Raw genomic sequence first — 27,068 nt, 5'->3', positions numbered from 1 at the left:
TCTATGATCTAATTAAGACATGAAATTATTGAAAAATATTGTGCCAGGAATGCCAGCAGGACAAGGGTTAAAGAATATCAAATATGGCAAGAAAAATTTTCCTTTATGTATTGATAACAAGAGATGACACAGTCACACCCCTGCAATCATGCTGACAAACAGGAAATGAGATATTAAACCTCTGCTACAAATCTGGGACTTTTGACCCAACTTCCTGTAAGTGTCAGACACTAACACACACTGTCATGGCTGCATCACCCAGCACCAAGTTGACCCTCCCCTTCCTTAGGCCACATGTAGTCATCCCTTACCCCCATTGCCTATACTGTATATCACAGAGCCAAAATACAACAATTGCTGTTTGAAAATGATGCTCTACAGCTCCTTCCTGACGACACTGCCATTCTGACACTCCCCCCACATGTTCTCCACCATCCTGGTAACCTCTGCTCCCTCAGGGAAGCCGTTGTTAGTGATGATGGCCCTGTAGACTCCAGCTGACAGCTTGGGTGTCCGAGGCCGGTTTGGGTCGGTGAAGTTAACGTAGTACAGTCCAAACCGCAGAGTGTAGCCATTTTGCCACTCCATGTTGTCCATTATGGACCAGGCAGTATATGCTCTAACATTCACTTTGTCATAGTTAATAGCTGCAGAACAATGCAGGAGAAGGACAGTTAATAGGCATACAGTAAAATGGTGAGGCTATCAATGCCAATGGAAACATGTAGAAATGATCTGGTTTTGTTCCTAAGTCAGTAATGTGAAAAAAACTGCTATACTTGACTACGTTTGTGGCTGTGGTGCCCTTCTGTTACTTCTCAATGACGACAGACTTCACCCCCTTACCCATCCTGCTTTGCAAACTTTCCAGTCCCACATCAATGCACCCATGTGTGTTGGGTACACATACAACACACTGTGACATACATGTACATACGCACAGACAAGACGTTCATTCACTACCCCCAATTGTAATGATTGAAGTGTACAAACAAGCATAGGAGGGAGAGCTTATCATTATACAAGGTAAACTTACATAAACATACCTTTTAGTACCTCATCGATGTACGTCATGTAGTAACAGATGCGGCCGGTGTCCTCCATGACGGGCGGAGTGACGTCACCGTCAGACCAACCGTTCTCTGTGATGTAGACCTCGGGGTCGCCAAACGTGTCCTTACAAAGATTGTCATATAATTTCACTGTAATCTTCATACAACATTGATGCTATCATCAACTGACAGAGCTGACTACCAAGACGCTTTCTTTCAGTAGTGATGGGTCCTATTGAACTCTTTAGTAAAACAAGGTCTGTAATGTTAAGTTGGACAGGTACCTTAACGTATTTGAGCACTCTGCGCATGCCCCATGGCACAGCGTACAGCCAGTCAGACGCAGCGCGCCGCCAGGCTGGAGATGTCGTGATGTTGATGTTGTCCAGAGGCCCCTGTAAACAACAACATAGTAATAGTTACAACAGAGTTGTTGCCTCTCTGGGGTTCACTAATTTACAAACTGTTGGTCATCTCAGTGGATGGACTAGTGGATGTTGTGACTGCTATGCAACTAATATGCAACATCTACCAACATGCTGTATGAGATTAACTAAAGTAGAATTGATGTATGTACTTTCAACTGTATCATTTTAAGAATAGAGCCACCATCATGACCACGGACGCAGAAAATGCACATATTTGGCGGACATCCAGCCAGCTCTCATTGGCGAACCGATAATTGTTATTATTGTTTGAACTGTTAATTGTAATGGACAACCAGGATTGGTCTATTCCAGTCGCCTGTACAGGATCATTTGTATCCACAACGCTCACCTTCCCAGCAGGGGTATCCCTGTGCCCGACGATACGGCTCGTGTAGTGATTCAGGCCGAAGAAGTCCGACGAGCCACGAATGCTGGCCTTCTCTTCGTCGGTAAAGTGCGGGACGTCCTTATCTGGTAATGCCTGCCTGAGTTTCTGGACCTGAGGAGTAGAGGTTGAGGAGAATCACTGTACGTGAGGGGTGAGGAGACTTTCTGAACTGGTGTTCAGCAGGGAAAAGGAAGAGGAGAGGCCAAGCAATGACTTGGAGAAGGACAGTCGAGCGGAACTTTGCAGAGATGGTTTGTGGATCCGGATGGGGGGATGTGCAGCGGGTATTATAACTCACCAACAACTAAAGAATTTATTTCTACTCAACAACAACTAAAGGTATTACAGCTAATCTGCAACAACTAAATGTATTACAACTCATCACCATCAACTAAAGGTATTACATCTCACCAACAACTAAAGGTATTACAGCTCATCTCCATAAAGTAAAAGTATCACAACTCACCAAGACTTTGAAGTCAGGTGGGTAGTCACCGTTGACATAGATGGGATGTGCGAACTGGCCGTTAGAGACCTGCATGTAATAATCTGCCGCCGCCACATCGGCCGCAAGGTCGGGATCCTGGGGCTCTGCCCAGTCCAGGCTGACGGTTATTCCAACCTTCCCACCTTGACTTGCTCGGAAGGTGGTGTTGTATGTGTGCCACGCCTTGGCATGGGCCTGGAAAAGGTGAACAGAAAGTTGTGAAGAATTGTTGATGCCCATGTCGACAAAGATGTCACTTAATATGTGTGCAGATCAGGTGTCATTGATCTAGATTTTCGTGACAGTACGTAGATGGCATTCTGCTTTTTGTTTTACCCTTTTAACAATCTAGGTACCGTACATTAAATAAGGTACCAAATGTTGGTACTATACCTTCAAGATATTATGTCCACAAAGGTAGCTGGATAGTTGGCTTGGGTCCTGAACGCCTGGAGCGTGCTGGCCGGTCAGGTAGCCGTCGTTACATAATATCTTTGCGTCGTTGAAGGTTAACCACAGCTTGACCCTGTCCCCAAAGCTCTTGAATGCAAATGATACGAAGTCGTTGAAGTGTTCCACCAGACTTTCGTTCACCCACCCCCCGTACCTGTCCTGTAAGGCCTGCGGAAGGTCCCAGTGGTAAAGAGTCACCATCGGGGTGATGCCGTTTCTGATCAGCTCATTTATGACGTTGTTGTAGTAGTCAACTCCAGCTTGCTTGACGCCGCCCGCTAGGGTACCGTCGGGAAAGATTCGCGGCCATGACAGAGACATGCGGTAATACTTCAGACCCATGTTCTTCATAAGCTGCACGTCTTCTCGGTACTTGTTGTAGCTGTCACAGGCCACGTCTCCGGTGTCCCCGCGGTCTACCTTACCAGGTGTGTGGGAGAACCTGTCCCAGATGGACTCGCCTTTGCCGTCCGCGTCCCAGCCGCCCTCGATCTGGTAAGCGGAGGTCGATGTGCTCCAAATAAAACCGTCAGGAAATCTGCCTGGTAGGAAGGCGTCCCTGGCGGGATCGTAAGCACCATGGTCCTGCACAGCACAGTGCACCGTGCTTAGGACCGCACACAAACTCAACGCGACTAACATTCTAACCACGTCAGTCGATCTGTAGCCACTGCACAGTAAACTTTAAAACGCCAGGCTCGGTTGAACTTTAAACTATCTCTGTTCCGCCATTAGTTAATATCTAACCGTACTTAGGACTGCGCTATATTGTGATTGTTGTTTATGCTGCATTAAGAAGTATGGAAGAAACATGTCGATGTAGGCAATGGTGATAGTAATAGGAGAGAGTGCTCTGGACCAATGTGTAACAACTTTCTCTATGTTCTCGGGAAGTTCTTGATGGATCTTAACGATACATGTATTTGATGTGCCAGGGTAGGACTGCATTGGGAAATATGTAACATAGGCAGAGAAGATCACCAACAGATGTAATGTTTGTAGTGTTAAGTTTTTATTTTATCTATATGAGCTATGTGGCATGCAATAATTCACAATGGTATGATATTAGTATGGCGTCGGGGAACTATAGGGTTCTACAGAATTTTTTTCCTCGGATGTTCTTATCTATCAACAAAAGACCATTTAACGTCATACATATGTTTTAGTTTACCATGTTCAAGGGTTCGCCAGCTGCAGAATCAGTAACAGTTTGATAGCTTAGCGCAATGGCACTACTGAATATAGACAACATGCGTTATCTTTTGATGACCATCTTTTATCAGTGATCTTTTTCATACAGGCATATGTCATCACGAAAAACTAGACGCTTCTACAAATGAAAACTATCCCTACAAGAAGTGTTTACGGCATCCCTACAATTTCATGACGACATGCAATGCAATAACCAATAGAGACACAGCCAACAGTCCACCACTGACACCGATGCTCGCCGTCCCCGACCCCCGGCACTCCCCCCACATGTCCTGGACCATCCTGGTGACGTCTGCTCCCTCAGGGAAGCCGTTGTTAGCGATGACGTCCTTGTAGAATCCAGCGGACTGTTTGGGTGTTCGGGGTCGGTTCGGGTCGGTGAAGTCGACATAGTGAAGCCCGAAGCGTTCGGTGTATCCTCGGGCCCACTCGAAGTTGTCCATGAAGGACCAGGCGGTGTAGGACTTCACTTTTACGCCGTCCTCGTTGATAGCTACAGCAATGGTAACGCAGCGTTAGAACGTCTGTATGTAATGTCTGTACGTTATACCAAAACCAAAAAAAAAACATAAACTTCTTGGCGAAGGAGATGATTATATTAGATGGTACAGCTTTTAATACTTTTAATACTTACCCTTGAACACCTCGTCTATGTACCCGGCGTAGTAGCAGACCCGGTCGGTGTCCTCTATGATGGGCGGCGTGACGTCACCGTCAGACCGGCCGTTCTCCGTGATGTAGATGTCAGGGTCACCGTAGTTCGTCTGAAAACGACGAGAAAGTTTAAGGGTCTATCAGTAGGTATTCTAATAAACCGTAATGCTAGATTTCAATATTATCTGATTTCACTGCAAACTTGTGATGTTCTGTAGATAGTAAAGGGAAGTCCTTTACCTTGATGTGCTTGAGCAGCCTGCGGAGCCCCCAGGGCACCACGTACAGCCAGTTGGACTCTGCTCGCGGCCACTCCGGCGCGACGGTCGCTTCAAAGGTGTCTCGGAACGTCTGGCCCTAATTTCATAGGAAGAGGTCGATATTACTTGAATACACACAGCGGACACGTCTTAGGGAGTTCAAGGATCATGCTGTATATGTGATATTTCACAAATGAAGTGGTGTATATAACAAAACTTTTACCATTAGACGTTTTATCATTTCAAGTCATTACTTACCGGGCCGATAACGATGTCTCTGTTTGCGACGATGCGAGTGACGTAATGGTTCAATCCGAAGTAGTCAGACGTGCCCCGGATGTACTCCTTGTCTTCTGGAGTGAACACCAGCGAGTTGATCCCCGGGTTAGCTTGAGCGAGCTGTTGTAGCTGTGACAGAAACGGAATTATATTACACACTGTTTCGGTAGCATGGATGCAGTTTGTGCCCTAGAATTTGCTCAAGTTTACTAATATTCACAGTTTTTATACGAAATCGTAGTTTACAGAAGCCCGGCAGGTATTTTTTTTTTGGGGGGGACCTTCAAGTTTACCCCGTTTCCTGTGTCTGATCTTTTACCTCCTGTCATTCTGCCCGTGAATCTTCTGCCCCCCCCCACGTGCTGTCAACGTACTATTAAGTTCTTCCCATTTCCCGTGCCTGACCTTCTGACCTCATGTGCCATCCTGCCCACCAACCTTTCCCCGACCCACGTGCTATCAACCTACTCTTTCCGGACAGACACAGAGACCCAAAGCTCAACCACCCAAATTAATCGTGTAACAAACGTCTCAATTCTTGTACCTCCGTCACAATATGCTAGAGACTTCATACCCACTAATAAGGAATGCTAAACTTACCTCATCCTTCAGGAATGGCGGATAGTCTCCGTCCACGTAGATGGGATGAGCGAACCAGCCGCTGTAGATCTGCATGTAGCGGTCCGCGGCCTGGACGTCGGCGGGCAGGTCTGGGTCACGAGGCTCCGCCCAGTCCAGGTTCAGGGTGATTCCAACTTTGCCGCCCTGAGCTGCTCTGAAGTCTCTGTCGTATGTGTGCCACGCCCTGGCATGAGCCTGAAGTAAAGGGAATAAAGGTAAGAGCATTACAGTGCTGTCAACGGACCGATCCTGATGACTATCCAAAACAGTTAGCATGCGCAGTTCAAGTATTATCGCTTCGACCAATAAGAGCGTGGATGAATGCCTATCAAATTTTAATGTTTATGCTTTTATTTCGCATTCCTACCTTTTTACGGAGGTGGAAGGGCGATTGTAAGGTCACATCACCTTTATGGCTGCCCAAAAGCAATCTATAAAGACGGCTGCGTCCACCTAAACGCCAGTCAACAATGGTTAAAAGTTAGGTAACTTTTGCTCCTTACATGTTGCAAGTGCACTACTGAGTCCGATTGTTATTCCTGTTATATCAACAATAAAGCGTGAGTAAACATGCCGTGTAGACCTCATACCTTCAGCAGCGTGTGTCCAGCCCGATATCCGGTCAGCAGGGTCCGGTCCTGTATGCCGGGGGCGTGTTCTCCGGTGATGTGCCCGTTGTCACACACGACCTTCGGCTCGTTAAACGTCAGCCAAAACTTCACCCTGTCGCCGAACGTCTGGAAGCAGTATGACGCGTAGTCGTTGAAGTGTTCTACAAGCGTTTCGTTCACCCACCCCCCGTACCTGTCCTGTAAGGCCTGCGGAAGGTCCCAGTGGTAAAGCGTCACCATCGGGGTGATGCCGTTTGCCATCAGCTCATTTATGACATTATTGTAGTACTCGACTCCAGCTTGGTTGACGCCGCCCGCTAGGGTACCGTCGGGAAAGATTCGCGGCCATGACAGAGACATGCGGTAGTACTTCAGACCCATGTTCCTCATGAGCTGCACGTCTTCTCGGTACTTGTTGTAGCTGTCACAGGCCACGTCTCCGGTGTCCCCGCGGTCTACGTTACCAGGTGTGTGGGAGAACCTGTCCCAGATGGACTCGCCTTTGCCGTCCGCGTCCCAGCCGCCCTCGATCTGGTAGGACGCCGTGGCCGTGCTCCAGATGAAGCCGTCGGGAAACCTGCCTGGACGGAAGGCGTCCCTGGCCGGGTCGTACGCTCCATAGTCGTACTCAGCACAGTACACTGCACTCATCACCACAAAGAAGGTCCATAAAAACATCATTTTGAACCTGCTATTACAAAAAATTAAGCTCCTGCAAGCTCAAAAAACTCCGACAGGCTGTGGGCTTCGATTTAACGTTATATACGTTAACACACCGAACGTCCCGTCTAGTCGTTAGGGAACTCTGACCTCTGAGCTACGTTTTCTTTGAGAACACGACTAGTTATCAAATAAAGTGGTTATTGATTAGGTTAATAATTACGAGGGGTGTTCAAAAAGTTCTCGGCCTCACCTAGAAAACGTCAGGGCAGTAAAATTTTTCTTAAACTATTTTATAATATAGTCCTCTCTAACTGCAATGCACTTGGTCCAGTGATGTTCCAGCTTTATTTTCCCCTTGTGGAAGAAGGTTGCATCTGGACCCCCAGATAGGCCTATACCGCATAGATGACGTCATCATTACCATCAAAACGTTGACCACGTAAGTGGAACTTGAGTTTAGGAAACAGGTAGAAGTCCGAGGGTGCTAGGTCAGGTGAATTGGAAGGGTGGGGTTAGACTGCAAACCGAAATTCGTTTGCTGCTGTCGCTGACCCCTGTGTTGTGTGGACAGGTGCATTTTCATTACGCCAGCTCGGAGCTTTCCTCTCCTTTTCTCTTTGATCGTTGCCCTCAAATGTCGTAATTCTGTTTTATAGTACTCCCCATTGATGCTTTAACCCCTTCGCATGTAGTCAATCATGATTACTTCCTTACTGTCCCAGAAAACAGAGGCAAAAACCCTGTCAACGGACGAAACTCGCTAAAACTTCTTTGGGGGGCGGGAAAAATTCTTCATCCATTGTTTGCTCTGTTGTTTTGATTCGGGGTGAAAGTGGTGAACCCAGCTCATCTTGAGTGACAAATGTTTTGAGGAAACTGAATGAATTGGACTGAATTCGTTCCTTGAAATGTCAAGCCTGTTTAAGTTTTGATGTTCAAAAAACATTCGAGGCACCCACCATGCAGACAGTTTGTTCATCCCCAGGATGTTCGACAAAATATTGTGAACTGAGTCATAACACAGGCCAAAGAACCTGCTACATGTTGGACAGTCTCACATCTGTCATTTACTATCATGTGATGGATGGCCTCAACTGGATTGTCCGTGGTGCTGATTTGTGGCATCCTGACCTATGTTTATCTTTTGTGCTCTCCTTGCCGCGATTGTAGCTAGTAACCCCGTTCTTTATATTTAAATAAGAAGGGGAGTCATCACCAAGTGTCTTGACCATGTCTTCATGGATGTCCTTAGGAGACTTTCTTTTTTATCGATACACTTGATCACAGCACACGCTTCTTTTGCGGCCATTTTGTGATTTGCCCTCACCCACCCCATTTTCACGGGGCGTCACGTGCTCATTAATGAATACAAAAATTTGAATTTTTGTGCGCAGTGATGTAAGACGTCATAGTATACAGCTATACCAAAGAATAGGAGTTTGACCTTTATTTTCTAGGTGAGGCCGAGAACTTTTTGAACACCCCTCGTACTAAGTAGCCTTAGGATGGGTCGTCGACCTTTCGGCGTGTTGCTTTTTTCGAGGGTGTGTTTGAGTGAGATGGAAGCTTTGAGATGGAAGTCTGTTATGGTTAAGAACCCTGAAGCTTTTATTAGGCTATTAGTATTAGGCTTCTTATATGTGGCCTAATCCTAACCGGCCTATACTTAACAATATGCTATTCATCGTAAGACCTCCGCTCTGTCAATTATCAATCCATTTCAGTAGCGAGATATTTATTTCGAACAATTTCAACATTAGGACATGCACTTAAAATCAATAAATGAAAGTTTATTGTAAATTCATGCCCAAGGGCTAATTGCAAGAACATTCAATACACGTGTCACGAGCTCACGACCATTGTTGAGTACATAACTTTAGAACAATTTGCTACTCCGTACTCGTTCATACGCTGCAATATTAGTTGTCCATTTCACTTGTTGAAGCGGTAAATGAACGACATTAGTTCCATTTTAAGAAGGTACACATGACGGTAATCGTGATAAAAAGAGCTAAAAATCCATTGTTAACACGGAGTCCGGCTGATCCCGACGAGCCTCGACACTTCCCCCACATGTCCTGAACCATCATGGTGACCTCTGCTCCCTCAGGGAAGCCGTTGTTGGCGATAATGTCGGTGTAGAAACTTGCGGACCTCTTCGGTGTTCGGGGTCGGTTGGGGTCGGTGAAGTCGACGTAGATGAGCCCGAACCGCTCGGTGTAGCCCTTGTCCCACTCGAAGTTGTCCATGAAGGACCAGGCGGTGTACGACTTCACCTTGACGTCGTCTTCTTTTATAGCTAAAAACGTAACAACAACGGCGTTAAAATGGTGATAGGATGGCTTTCTTGGCAACAAAAACTACTTGTTTTCACATACCAAGTAGAGGTCAGTTCCTATGCCTTTTAGAGCTGAATTGAAGGAAAAAGAAGACGGCAATATGATGCAATGGCAGCTATTATTCCCTGCCTACTACAGGCTTAGCTATAGGATTTCACGTGTGCAGCTGCTTACCCTTTAGAACCTCGTCGATGTACGTCGCGTAGTAGCAGACCCGGTCGGTGTCCTCCAGGATGGGCGGCTGGACGTCCGGGTCCGACCGGCCGTTCTCCGTGATGTACACGTCAGGGTCACCGTAGGCTTGCTGAAAAGACATCGACGCATTTACGTTCTATTTCTATTGTATTCGTAAATCACTGTTCAGTTCAATTAAGCTCGACAAAAAATGTAAAACATTATCAAAGGAAGACACTTTTAAATATATTATATCATGTACAAATATAGACGTCATCAATGAAGTATGTAAGTATATTTCAAAATGTTTCAAAAAGAGAGAAGAAGCCATTAGAACTTAGATCAATACCACTTATATTTATATTTCTTTTTATCTTATTTTTAGCATTATATACCTTAGACCTAATGTTAGCCTTTTATATTACTATTGTTTTAGTACTCTCTAGTACATTGTACATCCATGCATTTATCCCTCCGGGGAATGAACATGCAATAAAGTTTCATTTGTATTGTCTATTTCATTGTCACAGGATCTGTTTGCTGGCAGGTGTGCCGACACCATTTCCAATACGTACATGCTTCCTTTTGGGCAAGTTGTTTCTGTTTGGCTGACAGCAGGCTTCATTATGCATGCACAGATGGACAAATAGGACATAGTTTAATCAAGGCCGGTATTATCTTTATAATGTTTTCTTTCAAGTCCAAATGTGTCTTTACTGGCAATAGATAAGAACGTTGTAAGAGAAGTCCTGTACCTTGATATGCTTCAGCAGCCTGCGGAGCCCCCAGGGCACCACGTACAGCCAGCTAGACGCAGACTGCGGCCACTCCGGTGCTACGGTCGCTTCTATGGTGTCCCGAAAAGTCTGGCCCTAATTGCAGAGAAAGTTGCATGTTAATAAAAAGCATCTAGCAGTTCAGAGCAATGCAGTGTGATTTCTGAAAGGTCACGTGTCATACGTAGTGGGTCAGTCAAACATGAGGAAGATCGAAGCTACGTTGGCAAGTGGTTTGGTGTTAGACAAAGAGTTTTCGACCAACACAGATGAAAATGTCATGCCCACATTAGCCCTGTTACAATTGGATGGGCGGATTATCAACGTCAACACTTACTGCTGTGCCGACGACGATGTCTCTGCTTGTGACTATCCGGGTTTTGTAGTGGTTCAAGCCGAAGAAGTCGGCCGTGCCGGCGATGTAAGTCTTGTCCTCCGCGGAAAACTCCGGGACGGCTTCCCCCGGATTTGCCAAGCCAACTTGTTGCAACTGTGGGAAAGGTCAGAACATATAAAAAGAAGCCTCTGCTCCTAAGGCGTTGCCAAAATGCTTTTATTACGTGTATTTTGTTATACTGTGTGGGCGATAGCATATACAATCAGACTCTCCTGACTAGAACAGTCAGAAAACGCAGGCATCTCCACAGAAATGAATAAATAGCAACCTGTCCGAGTGTCCTCATGACCTAAACGACTGTACAAATAGCAAATAATGGCTTTGTGATAAACATCGTTCCTGTGTCTATGTAAGTGAACACTTTCCAATCTCTATTTGTTATGTAATTAATTTGCGTTTGGTTGAAGTAATTAGGGCCTGTTGGAAGAACACGGCTTGTTGGAGCGCGAAACCTTCTCTCCGTGGCAAAAACTCCCTCGGCAGCAAATCGTCCCTTGCGGCTGCATATTACTCGCGTCGCTCAGAGAAAAAATAACGCCGACGCCCAACAAGACTGCGAAGGAGGCTAAATGAAGCTAGGAAGCAGCTTTGTCTTTCGACGTAGGTTGACTTTCCCCCCAGACCCTGTGACCTACAGTCCTATGGCCGAACCTGGGGTCGTATTGAGATCACCTGAGTTAGTGCCGAATGGCAGCCTCTCCAGACCCTTGCGATTGCGCCCCAATATGCCCTTGGCTGCAAAGAGAGAGTAGCCTGCCCACCCATTACTTACCCCTTCCTTGACGAATGGCGGATAGTCTCCGTCCACGTAGATGGGATGAGCGAACCAGCCGCTGTAGATCTGCATGTAGCGGTCCGCGGCCTGGACGTCGGCGGGCAGGTCTGGGTCACGAGGCTCCGCCCAGTCCAGGTTCAGAGTGATCCCCACGATCCCGCGCTGACTTATTCTGAAGTCTCTGTCGTATGTGTGGTACGCCCTCGCATGGGCCTGGTGGGGAAAAATTAAAGCTGCTCAGGTCGACCAACTAGTCGTCGCATTTTCCTCGTCGAATAATCTTTAAAAAGGATACGATACGACTGGCAAAACTGCATTATCAAACATCTATACACCATGCGCAACCTGTTAGGAATATGTATAAGAACACGGATAGATGCTGCGTACTGCTTACCTTGATGATGGTATGTCCACACCTGTAGGCAGACAGTAAGGTCAGGTCCCGGACACCTGGAGCGCGCGTCCCCGTCTCGTACCCCTTGTTACACACCGGCTTCGGCTCGTTAAACGTGATCCAGTACTTCACCCTGTCCCCGAACGCCTGGAACGCGAAGGTCGCAAAGTCGTTGAAGTGTTCCACCAGACTTTCGTTCACCCATCCCCCGTACCTGTCCTGTAAGACCTGCGGAAGGTCCCAGTGGTAAAGCGTCACCATCGGGGTGATGCCGTTTGCGATCAGCTCATTTATGACATTATTGTAGTAGTCGACTCCGTCTTGATTGACGCCGCTCGCTAGGGTACCGTCGGGAAAGATTCGCGGCCATGACAGAGACAAACGGTAGTCTCGTAGTCCCATGCTCTTCATGAGCTGCACGTCTTCTCGGTACTTGTTGTAGCTGTCACAGGCCACGTCTCCGGTGTCCCCGCGGTCTACCTTACCAGGTGTGTGGGAGAACCTGTCCCATATGGACTCACCTTTACCGCTGGCGTTCCAGCCGCCCTCGATCTGGTAGGCGGCGGTGGCCGTGCTGAAGCTGAAGCCGTCCGGGAAGCGGCCGGGGAGGAAGGCGTCCCTGGCTGGGTCGTGCGCGCCATAGTCGTACACGACAGAACACGCCGTACCCAACAGCACAGAGAAGGTCAGCAGGAGCAACATGGCGAGAATCCAGGGACGGAACAGGCAGCGGATTACCGATCTACAGCGCACTTGTAACAACCGCCCTTCGGCCCGACGTTAACAAATAGCTGCAGCCGTTACATGTAGGTTTGACTAAAGTACACTGACCTTCAATCAGCAATCATTTGTAGGGCGATTAATGATTGGTGAGAGCTAAACCGGAGAACGCCAGGCTTTGACAGGCAAGACATTTTTAATTTGTTCATCGCGGTTCATCAACTTAGAAGTTGATTGGGATTGGGTTATATAACCTCTCTCATTGTGTACAAAACTCTTTGGGGCCTAATTAAAGAATAATTATTTGCAGACATCAGAAAATAAAATCTAATTTTCAGATGCATGCGGATAGATATGACTTGCTCTGAATGTATTACTGTAGTATCTCGTCGGAAATGGATGTGCTAGTACGTACATGTAACCCTTTATAACAACACGACTAAGTAGTTTGTATGTATTTGTACACGGATTGTTGAACCTGGGTCAACACTGATTCACTCATATTATTGACGATACAGATATGTCAGCCAGAGGTGTTTTTAAAGATAGGTTTTATTGAATTCAAAGCAAAAATGTCCCTTAGGCTCAATACGAATTATCTTCGTAGTATTTCACACACAAAATGAAGCGGCAACACCACATATCAATCCTGTTCTTTTGTCTCATGGTGGAAAATAGAAGTCTTGCGGTAAAAAAACAACAACTGAAAACCAGCGGAACAACAAGGAAGCATCAAATAAATGGTAAAAAAACGGTTTCTCGACATGAATAAACACAAACAGCCAGGAATGACAAGGCATTCACGGGGCTATAACGCTCCTACATGTTGATAAAGTTATACATTGCATTGACGATGACCGAGAGTACTAGCACCCCTATGTTGGCGCGGGTAGCGGCCGCCCAGCCCGCCGGACCTCCCCTGCACCCCTCCCACCTACTCCGCACCATCTCAGTAACCTCTGCTCCCTCAGGGAAGCCGTTGTTGGCGATGACGTCCCTGTAGAAGCTTGCGGACCGCTTGGGTGTTCGGGGTCGGTTCGGGTCGGTGAAGTCTACGGAGTGAAGCCCGAAGCGTTCGGTGTAGCCCTCTGCCCACTCGAAGTTGTCCATCAGCGACCAGGCGGTGTAGGCTCGCACCTTCACTTCGTCCAGGTCGATAGCTGTGATGATTGAAAGGCAGAGGGAGGAATGTCAGTGCGATCTGTGACACAAAGAAACGTAGATGAACCTTTCTATAGTACCAGACTGCTTGTTGTAACACCTGAGATCTGCTCACCTTTCAGAACTTCGTCGATGTACCCCATGTAGAAGCAGAGGCGACCGGTGTCCTCCAGGATGGGCGGATCCGCCTCCTCTTCAGACCAGCCGTTCTCTGTGATGTAGATGTCAGGATCGTTGTAGTTTTGCTGTAGAACAATGGTTGTACTTTGTGATACCTGGCGCCATGAAGTACAAGTTCATTTTACTCCAACTTGATACATGTTTGTTGATTATTGGGAATATACTGGAATAGGGAAATAGTAGTACTGCACATGACAAAAATTGAATGAACGCATCAATGGGCTTTTCCTTCAAGAAAACATTCCCTACACGTAAAGTCATGGTAGAGATTTTGATGTACCTTGATGTAGCCGAGCAGCCTGCGGATCCCCCAGGGTACGGAGTAGAGCCAGCTGGAAGCCGCCTGGGGCCACTCTGGTGCCACGGTCGACTCCAGGTCCTGGTCGCCCCAGAAATTTGGGTCCTATCGAATGAGAAAACCGATTGTTTTATCGAAGAAGAAACATTTGCATCCTAAAGCGAAATACTACATATGCTGGCTCCGTCCCTAAGGTGTCGCCAAAAAACAAGACCAATGAGCCTTAAAAAGTATCTTTAAGTGCTAAAAGTCAAACATCTCCCACTGACCTGCCCGGTTGAGACCTTGTGCTTCACTATTCCAGATGAATAATGGTTCAGCCCGAAGAAGTCGTAGGTACCGCTGATGTAGTCAATCTCCGCCGCCGTGAACTCCGGCAGACGGGACTCCCGGAACCCCTGCGCCAGACTCTTCCGCAGGATCTGTTATGTAAGGTGTGGTACTGTTAGACCACAACAGCGAAGTTGTTACTAGATAAGACCTGTATGTTTAGGACCTTGTCACCTACGTCGTCCGATCGTCGTCCGTAAACTGAGGGCGTTCTTGCAATTGGTTGTAGTCGTGCATGTGTGATGCAAAATTAAGCTACCTTGTTACATATTAAAGGCTTTCTAAGACCCTTGCCTGTTCTTTCACATTTTGGTTAAGACCCTTGCTGGTTCTTTCACATTTTGGTTGAGACCTCTATGGCAGTCTGTATGGCACCAAAATCGTACGACGCGACGATCTACGACAAAAGCGACCGCGCTGTTAGCAAACGTACATATATAAGAACACAGGGAATGATGTATAACGTTATGTAGGCTAACTCACAATTTCCTTCATGGCGGGAGGATAGTCGCCCTGTGAGGTGTAGATCGGGTGGGCAAACCAGCCCATCTGGAACTGCAGGTCGCGGTCGGCGGCGACGACGTCGGCCGGCACGTCGGGGTCGAACGGCTCCGTCCAGCCGCAGCTGAGCGTGATGCTGACTCGTCCTCCCTGGGCACGGCGGAAGTTCTGGTCGTAGCTGTGCCACGCGCTGGCGTGGGACTAATAATTGTAGACGAAAGTCACATTTTAAATTGTTTTCATGCACGTTAAAGACACAAAGATTGGTGAGGACGACAGGGTACGTTTGCCCCTCCCCATCCCCATCAAACCACCCCCGACCCAAACATGAAAACACAAGACGGCTAGTTACACCTGAGCTGTACAGTGGAAAGGCAGAATTTAACGAGGAATATCAAACACGCTTGCCTACCCCACCCTTCATGAAATTATACCCAGTCGCCCTAACTTTGATCCTGTCTTGCGTAGTGTAGTGAGACTGCAGATCGTACCTTTATGATGTTGTGTCCGCAGAGGTACGTGGAGTTGCCCGAGTCCTGAATGCCGGGAGCGTGGCCCCCAGACCCGTACCCTGCAGTACACACCACCCAGGGCTCATTAAACGTGATCCAGTACTTCACCCGGTCACCGAACGTCTGGAACGCGAAGGTGGCGTAGTCCTCGAAGTGTTGTACGATCTCCTCGCTCACCCACCCTCCGTACCTGTCCTGTAAGGCCTGCGGAAGGTCCCAGTGGTAAAGCGTCACCATCGGGGTGATGTCGTTTCTGATCAGCTCATTTATGACGTTGTTGTAGTAGTCGACTCCAGCTTGGTTGGGGCCGCTAGCTGAGGTGCCATCGGGAAAGATACGGGTCCACGAAAGAGAAAAGCGGTAGAATCGTAGGCCCAAGTCCTTCATGAGCTGCACGTCTTCTCGGTACTTGTTGTAGCTGTCACAGGCCACGTCTCCGGTGTCTCCTCGCTGCACCTTACCGGGTGTGTGGGAGAACCTGTCCCAGATGGACTCGCCTTTGCCGCTGACGTTCCAGGCACCCTCGATCTGGTAAGACGCCGTGGCCGTGCTCCAAAAAAACCCGTCCGGAAACCGCCCAGTCCTGAATGTGTCCCTGGTCGGGTCGTACGCACCGTAGTCGTACTCAGCACCGCACACTGGTCCCGTTAGAAAAGACGCGGTAAGCAGGGTCAGTATGGTAGCCAACATTGTGTCTCCGCTCAGCTGAAAATAATCCTGGCTATAGCTACAAGGCTAAACTAACCGTCATGACGCGTCACGCCCACCTCGTGGCACGTCACAGATGAAGTAATTCTCTCCGCTCGTTTCAGAAGGCTGACTACACAAAGGAACGCTAGAAATCTACTGGCAAATATAATTTTTGTCTTAATTCTAAATCTCGTCAATTCAACGCTAAGTTTTGTCTGACAATTATTATAAGGCGCTGTGTCTGATTTGACTCCTGAAGGAAACTGCGTTTGTCCACAGACTTATTCAATAGTTACAGAACCTTATGAACGATCCCTGTAAAGGTAACGGGTCAGTTTAACCCGCCGATTTTGTTAATAATTATCCATGTCCTTTTTAATGTTTGTTTCCACTTGTTACAAGTGGTTGTTCCGTGCTGAAGATGAAATCGTTGGGAAAGGTACCCAGTCTGAATGCATACCTACTGAAGTTGTAATTTCATATCATTATATACTGTAAGTCTCTTTAGATTCGCGGGGCCTAAAGTTCGCGGTTTCGGGAAAATGGACAATCCGCGGTATTTTTAGATTCGCGATTTCTCCTTGGCCGTTCCAAGAAGAACTTGTAAAGTGAATGTTTAAAATAATAAAAGTTCGTGTTCCGACATTTATCTCCAAAAATGCGGCGCAAAAATTTGTTTCGTGCACCGCGCGAGACTGCCGGTGGTAAAGCTCTATCAATCTGACGCGCTTGTAAACAATTTTCGTTGTTCGGAAATAAGCGCTAAAACGCTATTTTCCACGACTACACATCGATAATCTAGTGAAGAAATGCATAATCGTAAGAATCTTTCGGGAAAATATATATTCCTAAGCAAATTTATGCCGTTTTCGGCGAGATTTTGAACCCGGAAGTATGCAAAGGTCGCCTTCGGTTTTGTAGGCCCACGGTAGCGTTTCTATCCAGCAAAACAAGAAGAAAAAAAAAACGCCCGCAAAGCAGGGCGCAAAAGAGAATCAACTAACATTTTCCAGATACCAGCAGTTCTATTTTTCATCAAAATATTTGTAGATTTGCCCGATGTGCCCACAATTTTCAAGCGCCCGTGCGCGCATGGCCGGCGTTCTGCACGCAAAGATTTTTGTCCGGCGGTGCACGTTTGACACGGCCAGTGCCGCAGTATCGCGATTCGGTGTCTCATAATATCATTTTTGATATCAGTATAACTTAAAAGATTTTGGTACTCAGCATACGTACATTTGCTAATAATAAAATTGATTTGCAGTGATTTGTGGATCGCGTGTGTTGTTTCAGCGTTTCGCTTAATACCGTCGTGAATCGGCCCTAGCTCGTGAATGCATGTGGGGAGGGGGGCACACTTACGCAAAACATATTCGCGGGGAAATAGATTCGCGGTACAAAGGTCCCCGCGAATTCCGCGAATCTAAATATACCGCGGAAATTTGTAGACTTACAGTATTCCGTGCAAGCAACACTGTGAACGAATGTTTGTTCAATACGTATTTATTGGGGGCAATTGACCATGACAAGGTCACATTGCTGTAACGTAAGTGCCCCATTATTGACATTGTGCCATTACTCAAACAATATAGATCGCTTGTAAAACTACATTTAGGAAAGAAGATTGCAGATCACAAACGCAAAGATCCTCAAAGCCTCAGATGACCATGAAATAACGTTTTATTCAAAGTCAAAGAGCAATGTGACAAATGAGAACTCTGGAGTTTTTATGATTCATTTCCATCACCACCAAGAAGGTTGTTTCCACAAAAAATACCTCATAGGAGGCGCATCCGCAGTGAGTGAAAGCCATATGCCACACGAAGAACTTATCATGTTCACAACACAAACAATCTTACGATTTAAAAAATGCGTAAACAAAAACAAGAACAATTGTGAAGCGTTCAAGCTGCCTTGTTGATAATTCAACCTATACACACACGTACACAAAAGTACTAGGAAATAGCAAATCTGTACGTCCAGTTATGGATCCACCAAACTCTTACATCTTGACAAGGTTATACATGGCAGTTATGATGAATGACAGAGCTAAGATCGCGATGTTGGCGCGCGTGGCGGCCGCCGCTCCCCTGCACCCAGCCCACCTACTCCGCACCATCTCTGTAACCTCTGCTCCTGCAGGAAAGCCGTTGCTGGCGATGACGTCCTTGTAGAAGCTTGCGGACTGTTTGGCTGTTCGGGGTCGGCTTGGGTCGTTGAAGTCGACGTAATGCAGCCCGAAGCGTTCGGTGTAGCCTCGGGCCCACTCGAAGTTGTCCATCAGGGACCAGGCGGTGTAGGCTCGCACCTTCACTCCGTCTACTTCGATAGCTGCAACGTTAAACATACGAAGACGACGTTAACATAAAAATAAGTGTGAGTATAGAAAATTGAGACCCAGGTCTAGCCTAGACGCCAGACTCATACCACGCTAGGCCCAGCCAACTGAGGGGGGCTGTGGAGTAATTTCCTTGGGGTCATGTTGGCCCTGGAGCCGAGGAACCGGCGTGTGTAGGCAGTCTGGCAGTTCAGAGGATCAGGTCGAGGGCCGGACCTGATCCTGATTATAGTAGTACAGTAATATGATTACTACATTTATGGGAATCACGACTTACAAGGACTTTTAACCCGTTATGTACACCACAGAAATATCAACACCTACCCTTCAGCACCTCGTCGATGTACGTCATGTAGTAACAGATGCGGTCCCTGTCGTCCATGACAGGGGGCGTGACGTCACCGTCAGACCGCCCGTTCTCCGTCACCAGCACCTCGGGATCACCATAGTTCAGCTGCAAAATATTTCAGAAACATCTTCAGAACTAAACTTCAGGAGCCAATATAACATGGAAAAACGCTGAGGAAGTGGCTGTCGTTAGGTCAAGATGGAAACTTTCTGCCCGGTGCCTGTAGGAGGACCTAATGTCTGAGGTATTAAAGTCTTCAGAACTTGAAGATATAATAATGAGAATATCTTCATCTGTAATCTTAGAAGCAAGGAAGTTTCTGTATTTTTCCTACGTTGGAACCCATTCTTCTATCCTGCTATTACTATGGGAATCATAGGCTACCAAATTGCAGCCAGGTTTACTCTGGGCTTTGGTTAGCAGAAATTATGACGTATGGGATGTAACTTGTTATAGCTCTACCTTGATATAGTTGAGCAGCCTGCGGAGACCCCAGGGAACTTCATACAACCACTCCGACTCAGCCCTGGTCCACTCAGGCGCCGTGTACTGTGCGATGTCCCTGTCGTTCGAATATCCTGGTGCCTACAACATAGGCAATTAATACAATCAGATAGGGGAAACCAAAGTATGTAGGGTTTCTATTAATTTATTGGCATAACCAGAGAGATTGTTGGACATACTTTCTACGGTCTAGGAAAGAAACTTTGCAGACTGAGAGCTTGCCCACAATTTAAGCACTTTGCCATGCCCTGCATGTGAGGACTGTGGTTAGGGAATTCCCCCTCTCACATGCTGTCACTCAACTGCACACAGACACGCACGCACGCACGCACGCACGCACACACGCACGCACGCACGCACACACGCACGCACACGCACATTTATGACATCCATATTATTTACTTCCTAGGGCTTTATTATTAGCACAAAAAGTAACACACCGCGCCGACGACCACGTTATCCTCAATGATCCGTGTGGTGTAGTGGTTCAGGCCGAAGAAGTCGGAGGTTCCTCTGATGAACTCGACTTCCTCTTGGGAGAACTGTGGCAGGCGAGACTCCCGCAGACCCTCCGCCTGGCTCTTAGCTAGCACCTGCGGGAAACAGTAACCTGGTAACGTAAAGACTGTGTACCGGGCCAATTCGGTTAGCCCCGAGCCATGGGCCACCTAAACTATCAAGTCTACCCCCAGGAATATTTCTGAGCCCAGGCAGAATTACTGGCTCGCCGAGTTCGCAAACGTTGACTGTAAGGAACTAAACACTTCATCCAATGTAACCGCGTTTCCTGGACGACTTTGCGATTTGGTTTGTCATTTAAACAAGGTAAGAGTTGTATCAAACCTATACATTTATTTCATTAGATTTATAAAAAAAAATCCACAGCAATGACCATCAGGATTTGTTTGACCTTCCGAGTGCCTTTGTGCGTACTGTTGAAGCAGTACATGTTTACACACAGTTACTGATTAACTTTCAGTTCTTTCACATGTTCGTTGGATGTTGTTGTGATCACCGCGGTCTGCAAAGGTCCAATATAGTAAAACTGCCTAAGAATTACTGTGAGCGTCTGGCCATTTGCCCAATGAAAACAAACGGCCTATCATTGCAGAAACATCGTTTATAGTTAGAACTTAGTGTACTTTATCAAGACTTGGTCTCAGACTATGTTTTTGCTTATCATTTTTTTAAGAAAGCAACTTTTAACTCACGGCCTCCTTCATGACGATGGGATAGTCTCCGTCGACGCTGTAGATGGGATTTGCGAACCAGCCCAGGTAGAACTGCAGGTACCTTTCGGTGGCGGTGACGTCAGCGTCCAGCTCAGGGTCCCGGGGTTCCGCCCAGTCCGAGTTCAGGGTGATGCCGACCTGTCCGCGCTGACTGGCTCGGAAGTTTGTGTCGTAGGTGTGCCACGCCTGAGCATGAGCCTGGGGCGTGCAAGAAAAATGTGTTTTACAGTTAGAATAAAAGTTGCCGATTGGCAAAACTAACCACAGAAATGTAGCTTCTGAACAAAGCGATCGCGGACTTTTTACGTGTTCTTGTTGTGACGTAAGGAAAGGGAAATATTATGCCCGCCAGTTACGTGCTCTTGAGCTCTTGAATGTTTGCATCATATTTATTTGCATATCAAAGATATTAAAGAAGTATAATATGATGTATATAATATATGATATATAAACAAAAATCACCCGCCACCCAAAAAAGTAGCTTTTCAATGGAACCTACATCGATAGCAAAAAAAAGTATTTTGTTTGCGTCGAGAATACCAAGTCAGAGATGTCGGTATACCTTTAGTATGTTGTGTCCGCAGAGGTACGTGGAGTTCCTCTCGTCCTGTATCCCCGGGGCGTGCTCCCCTGTCCCGTACCCGATGTAACACACCACCCAGGGCTCGTTAAACGTGATCCAGTACTTCACCCTGTCCCCGAACGTCTGGAACACGAAGGTGGCGTAGTCGTTGTAGTGCCTGACGACGCCCTCGCTCACCCAACCTCCGTACGTGTCTTGTAGGTTCTGCGGAAGGTCCCAGTGGTAAAGCGTCACCATCGGAGTTACGCCGTTACGTATCAGCTCGTTGATCAGGTTATTGTAGTACGCAACTCCATCTTCATTGGGACCGCTTGCTGACGTGCCGTCGGGGAAGATACGGGTCCAGGAGAGAGAGAAGCGGTAGTACTTCAGACCCAAGTCCGTCATGAGTCGCACGTCTTCTTGGTACTTGTTGTAGCTGTCACAGGCCACGTCTCCGGTGTCCCCGCGGTCTACGTTACCAGATGTGTGCGAGAACCTGTCCCAGATGGACTCGCCTTTGCCGTCCGCGTCCCAGCCGCCCTCGATCTGGTAGGACGCCGTGGCCGTGCTCCAGATGAAGCCGTCGGGAAATCTGCCCTGTCTGAACGCGTCTCTGCTGTGGTCGTACGCGCCATAGTCGTACTGAGCCCCGCAAACAAGACCAAGGCACAAGGACGTGGCAAATAGACCCAGCATCGTGCCCGACATGTTAGGCCTCGTACCAAGTAATCTTTGTAACTAGCTAAAACAGGGATTCAGGGCTTTGTACCGCCGCACGATATCGCAGCTGAGGTAATGTCTTTCTTTGAACAATATTACCCGGTTCGTCTCAAAAGGTCAAACTTTCCAATTCAACTATCGTATACTGCTTTTCATGCTAGATTTAAAACTTTTGCTGCATCGCACCTATACTTACCGATACTTGGAAGGGCGTGTTGTATTCCCGTGGGCGTTTGTAATCATAACTTCACGTAAGTCAGAAAATAGTCCAAAATAGAGTTGTTATTGCTTTTCAAACCGTGTTCTTGTGCGGTCCCTAGTCAAGGTTGAGGGTACGGGGTTAGCGTGGGTTGGTTAATGTTTACCTCCATGGTCTCTTTTCGTAAAAACACCAGCACGTAATGTTTACTATGCTCGTGCGACAGTGTTCTTATGCCATCACAAGACAATTCTATCTCCTGAAGACTTTAGGTCTAATGCGAGAGCGCAAGAATAAACAAGATGCCTAACTTGACATTTCAATAAAAGATAGAAACCATCGCGGAAGGGGAACCAAATTTCTTGTTATTTTTTTTACGAAATCAATGCACACACGCACGCACGCACGCACGCACGCACGCACACACACACACACACACACACACACACACACATATTTATGACATCTATATTAATATTAATATTATTTACTTGCTGTGACTTTATTGAACGTGTACTTGGCCAGACATGCTTTTGAACTCTATCAAATGGGCTTTGTCTGAACCCTGACTACCACAGAGATGTAGAGGTTTATTTCTGCATGTCACGTACACCACGCAATGCACACGATGGTAAAACACGCTTAAGTACACATCAATAAAACTCACTGACTCAGTCATTGATAGTCCTTAAGCGTAACGCTCACATGGCTGTGAATTTTAAGGTCTTCATGCAGTAAAACTAGTATAATGTCTTTCTCGCCACTATATTGCTATTGTATGTTTTATGCGAGTACACGCAGATACGACTATACATTGTACGTTTTATTTCAAAGGTTATATCATGATTCGCCACTAACTGTGATGCACAGTCAGGATTGGTGTATCAAGATACAGCCAAATCACACACAGTTGCATCCTACTCAACTAATATCATGCGAAACTGTACACACATCTATATCTTGAAAATGGTACAGATAACCGTAACCGTGACCGAGAGTACTAGCACCCCTATGTTGGCGCGGGTAGCTGCCGCCCAGCCCACAGGCCCTCCCCTGCACCCCTCCCACCTACTCCGCACCATCTCAGTAACCTTTGCTCCCTCAGGGAAGCCGTTGCTGGCGATGATATCCTGGTAGAAAGTTGCCGATTTCTTGGGTGTTCGGGGCCGGCTTGGGTCGGTGAAGTTGACGTAGTGCAGCCCGAAGCGTTCGGTGTAGCCACGAGACCACTCGAAGTTGTCCATCAGGGACCATGCCGTGTCTACTTCTATGGCTGGGGCGTTAGGAGACGAAAGTAGGGAATTAGTACCTAAGGTAGTATGATGACACGTTAGAAATTTCTGTGCATAGGAGACGCAAATCTCTCACTCTTACACAGGCGCCGTCACATTCGTCGTAGGGCGTCGTCCAGTATTAATGTCGTTTGTCATTTTCCAAGCAGGCTATGACAGAACTACCTAAAACAGACTTTTCGTAATAAGACTCATTAAGAGAAATAAATTTTTGCAGAACACATGCATGACTATCCCTAGAATTCATACTGTTGGCGATCGTGCGACGTAGTAAAGCCACCGGCCCCTTACCTTTGAGGACCTCGTCGATGTAGCCCATGTAGTAGCAGATGCGGTCGTCGTCCTCCATGATGGGCGGTTGTTCGTCATGGTCCGACCGGCCGTTCTCGGTGATGTACACGTCAGGGTCACGGTAATTCGTCTACAGGAAACACAAAAATTCCCCGTAAGTTTGCTCATTCAGATTGGAAAGTTACAAGTCTTGGGACGTGATAAAAAAGAAAACAAACAAACAAACAAACAAATATGTATCATGAACATACACAAACGCTCTGTCTCTACATGTCATCGACACCCACAACTTTGTAGTCTTGATAAGAAAGGGTAAGTATTCCACTCTACCTTGATAAATTTGAGCAGTCTGCGGAGCCCCCAGGGCACGACGTACAGCCACTCGGACGCGGCCCTCGGCCACTCTGGTGCCGTGCTCTCGGACAGGTTCCTGTCGTTGGAGTAGCCTGGGGTCTACATGAAAAAATAAAATTAGTATTTGAAACTGGTCTACGTTGTCCTACTTATGTACAATTTTCCATATGATTTTACGTCATGTAGTATGGTTTTGTTTCCTGGGCCTCCTTGGAAATCATGAAGATACCCATATATAGTATAGGAGCTACCCAGGTGTCTCTAAGATAGGACAAATAAATAGTCAGCAGTATCATGTTAAGGCTGATTTGAATATGTCTCAAACAAACAAACAAACAAACAAACAAACAAACAAATAAAAAGGGAGTGCATACATCGTTAGGGTCCACCCTGTTCTGGATAATCCGTGCGGTGTAGTGGTTCAGACCGAAGAAGTCCCCCGTGCCTCTGATGTAGTCTATCTCTGCCGCTGTGAACTGAGGCAGGCGAGACTCCCGAAGACCCTCCGCCTGACTCTTCTCCAAAATCTGTGGTTCACGGAGACAGGGTGGTCATTGAAAGACGCAAAGTGTGTCATATAAACAGCACTGGACGATTCCTGTAGACCAGTTTTATGCCTTTCTTGTGCGAACATCAATTGACACAACCATTCATCCTTTATTGACTCAGTTTGGGACTTCTACAGCATCTAGTTTTCACCTTTTCCATTTTTTAATTATGGGTTCACCCCACCACGAAGTGGTGTGGTGAAACCATATTGTCTTTGCTGATGATTCTCCTCCTTCTTCTCCTCCTGCCATATCTTTAAATGGATTCAGCTTCTTCATTTTAGGGCCTAAGGTCCTGAAATTTGGTATGGAGGTACAATGGGCAAATACCCCAAGGCGGTTTTTAAATTTTTGTGATACAGGCTTTTAGAATGGTTTTTTTTGGCTGTGTTATAGCAAAATGTATTACTGTGTTAGTGTGCCGTGTTTACCACGTTTGGGCATGAGTCATCACAATGGAATGCAGGGCATCAACCAATAGGCATGCAGCTTTCCTCTATTCTTCTTGCTGATTGGCTGTTGGGATTTAACTTGATTAACACCTGCACAGAGCATTTCCATACTGACAGTATGCCTGTATTCAAGTGTTTTGGTAGGTATTTCAAGCTTTCCTGCTCCAGCATTGGAATGCGGGGCATGAACGTTTTTTTTTATTTTGAAAATCAACAGTTTGCATTATGCAATTAAAAATCCTAACCAATAAAGTAGGGAATAGCTATCCAACTGTTGTTTTAGTTGTATGTTACTTCATATTATAGTTATATCAATGTAAATCATTGTTTTCCCTTGTGTTTCTCATTCTTTCCCTGCCATGTCGTAAAATGTGGTGAACCCATCGCTGTATTTGCTCCAAAGCAAATATTGGCCTTTCTAGTTTATAGCTTCATTTTAGAAATCTCGTCAACAAAACCATAAAACATACAGTAAATCATTTATGACTGTAACAGTAGTTACATTTAGGATCTTAGGGATAGACACAGAAGTGGTTAACAAAATACTATGGTTTTAAAGTTGGCCTGATGAAATGTCTGCACACACGAGAATGCGCTTGCAGGTATACAAAATACCAAGTACATTAGAGAGCTAGACGGATGTTTGTGTGCCTGAAAAGAAAACTTTGTCCAACTCACACTGTTCTTCATGGCGGCGGGATAGTCTCCCTCGGCAGAGTAGATGGGGTGGGCGAACCAGCCGATGTAGAACTGTATGTACCGGTCAGCCGCGTCGACGTCCAGCTGGGAGTCCGGGTCGCGGGGCTCCGGCCAGTCACAGTTAAGCGTTATACTGACCTGTCCCTGCTGACTGCCGCGGTAAACGGCGTCGTATGTGTGCCAGGCCTCCGCGTGAGCCTTGTAGAAATAAATAAAGGGTTCTAAAGTAAATACTTTTGTGACTTACAATGCAGCCTTGCGTTTAGATATATTGTGTGCAAGAGCGATGGAACAAATCCTCAAAAGCAGGAATACAAAATCTTGAGGAGCAGAAATGTTAGAGTGTACCTTTAAGATGTTGTGTCCGCAGAGGTAAGTGGAATTGCCCGAGTCCTGAATGCCCGGAGCGTTGCCTCCTGTACCGTACCCAAGGAAGCACACCACCCAGGGCTCGTTAAACGTGATCCAGTACTTCACCCTGTCCCCGAAAGTGCGGAACGCGAAGGTGGCGTAGTCGTTAAAATGTTGTACGAGCTCCTCGCTCACCCACCCTCCGTACCTGTCCTGTAAGGCCTGCGGAAGGTCCCAGTGGTAAAGCGTCACCATCGGGGTGATGCCGTTTGCGATCAGCTCGTCTATGACGTTGTTGTAGTAGTCAACTCCAGCTTGATTAGGGCCGCTTGCTGAGGTGCCATCGGGAAAGATTCGGGTCCAGGCCAGCGAGAAGCGGTAGTATTCTAGACCCATGGCCTTCATGAGCTGCACGTCTTCTCGGTACTTGTTGTAGCTGTCACAGGCCACGTCTCCGGTGTCCCCGCGGTCTACGTTACCAGATGTGTGGGAGAACCTGTCCCAGATGGACTCGCCTTTGCCGTCCGCGTCCCAGCCGCCCTCGATCTGGTAGGACGCCGTGGCCGTGCTCCAGATGAAGCCGTTGGGAAACGTACCTGGACGGAAGTTGTCTCTGCTTGGGTCGAACGCGCCATAGTCGTACTCGGCCCCGCACGTGAACCCCAGTAATAACGACGCAGTGAGGAGAGACAGCATGGCGACTGGCATCTTAAGCTCAATGTTTTCTAAACGGTACAACGCCCACTTCTGGTACAAAGACCACGTCGACCTCAGACTAAGCTAACCGCTCTGAGGGGCAAATCTCATTGTGAGCTTTTA

General features: G+C 47.0%; 1 protein-coding gene across 1 annotated transcript; it reads right to left on the bottom strand.

Annotated features, from left to right (window-relative positions):
* Window positions 1-46: 46 nt before the first annotated feature.
* Window positions 47-27,068, bottom strand: LOC109470924. The gene is given in 36 exon segments (XM_019770022.1): window positions 47-647; window positions 1,047-1,176; window positions 1,337-1,447; window positions 1,803-1,973; window positions 2,299-2,550; window positions 2,749-3,346; window positions 4,279-4,513; window positions 4,655-4,784; window positions 4,915-5,031; window positions 5,193-5,342; window positions 5,814-6,029; window positions 6,425-7,164; window positions 9,081-9,407; window positions 9,622-9,751; window positions 10,377-10,493; window positions 10,735-10,887; window positions 11,567-11,782; window positions 11,964-12,741; window positions 13,507-13,843; window positions 13,960-14,089; window positions 14,305-14,427; window positions 14,592-14,744; window positions 15,136-15,354; window positions 15,645-16,386; window positions 18,362-18,686; window positions 19,018-19,147; window positions 19,505-19,627; window positions 19,987-20,139; window positions 20,758-20,976; window positions 21,341-22,081; window positions 23,243-23,535; window positions 23,846-23,975; window positions 24,176-24,298; window positions 24,574-24,726; window positions 25,878-26,096; window positions 26,247-27,068. Coding segments are annotated over 36 exon segments (9,867 nt in total). The 5' UTR covers window positions 26,958-27,068; the 3' UTR covers window positions 47-375.

The sequence above is a fragment of the Branchiostoma belcheri genome, unplaced genomic scaffold (genome assembly GCF_001625305.1).
Source record: "Branchiostoma belcheri isolate BF01 breed outbred unplaced genomic scaffold, Haploidv18h27 scaffold24, whole genome shotgun sequence".
NCBI classification, from domain to species: Eukaryota; Metazoa; Chordata; class Leptocardii; order Amphioxiformes; family Branchiostomatidae; genus Branchiostoma; species Branchiostoma belcheri.
The sequence above is the reverse complement of the archived record's forward strand: the minus strand, read 5'-3'. Positions and strand labels throughout refer to the sequence as shown.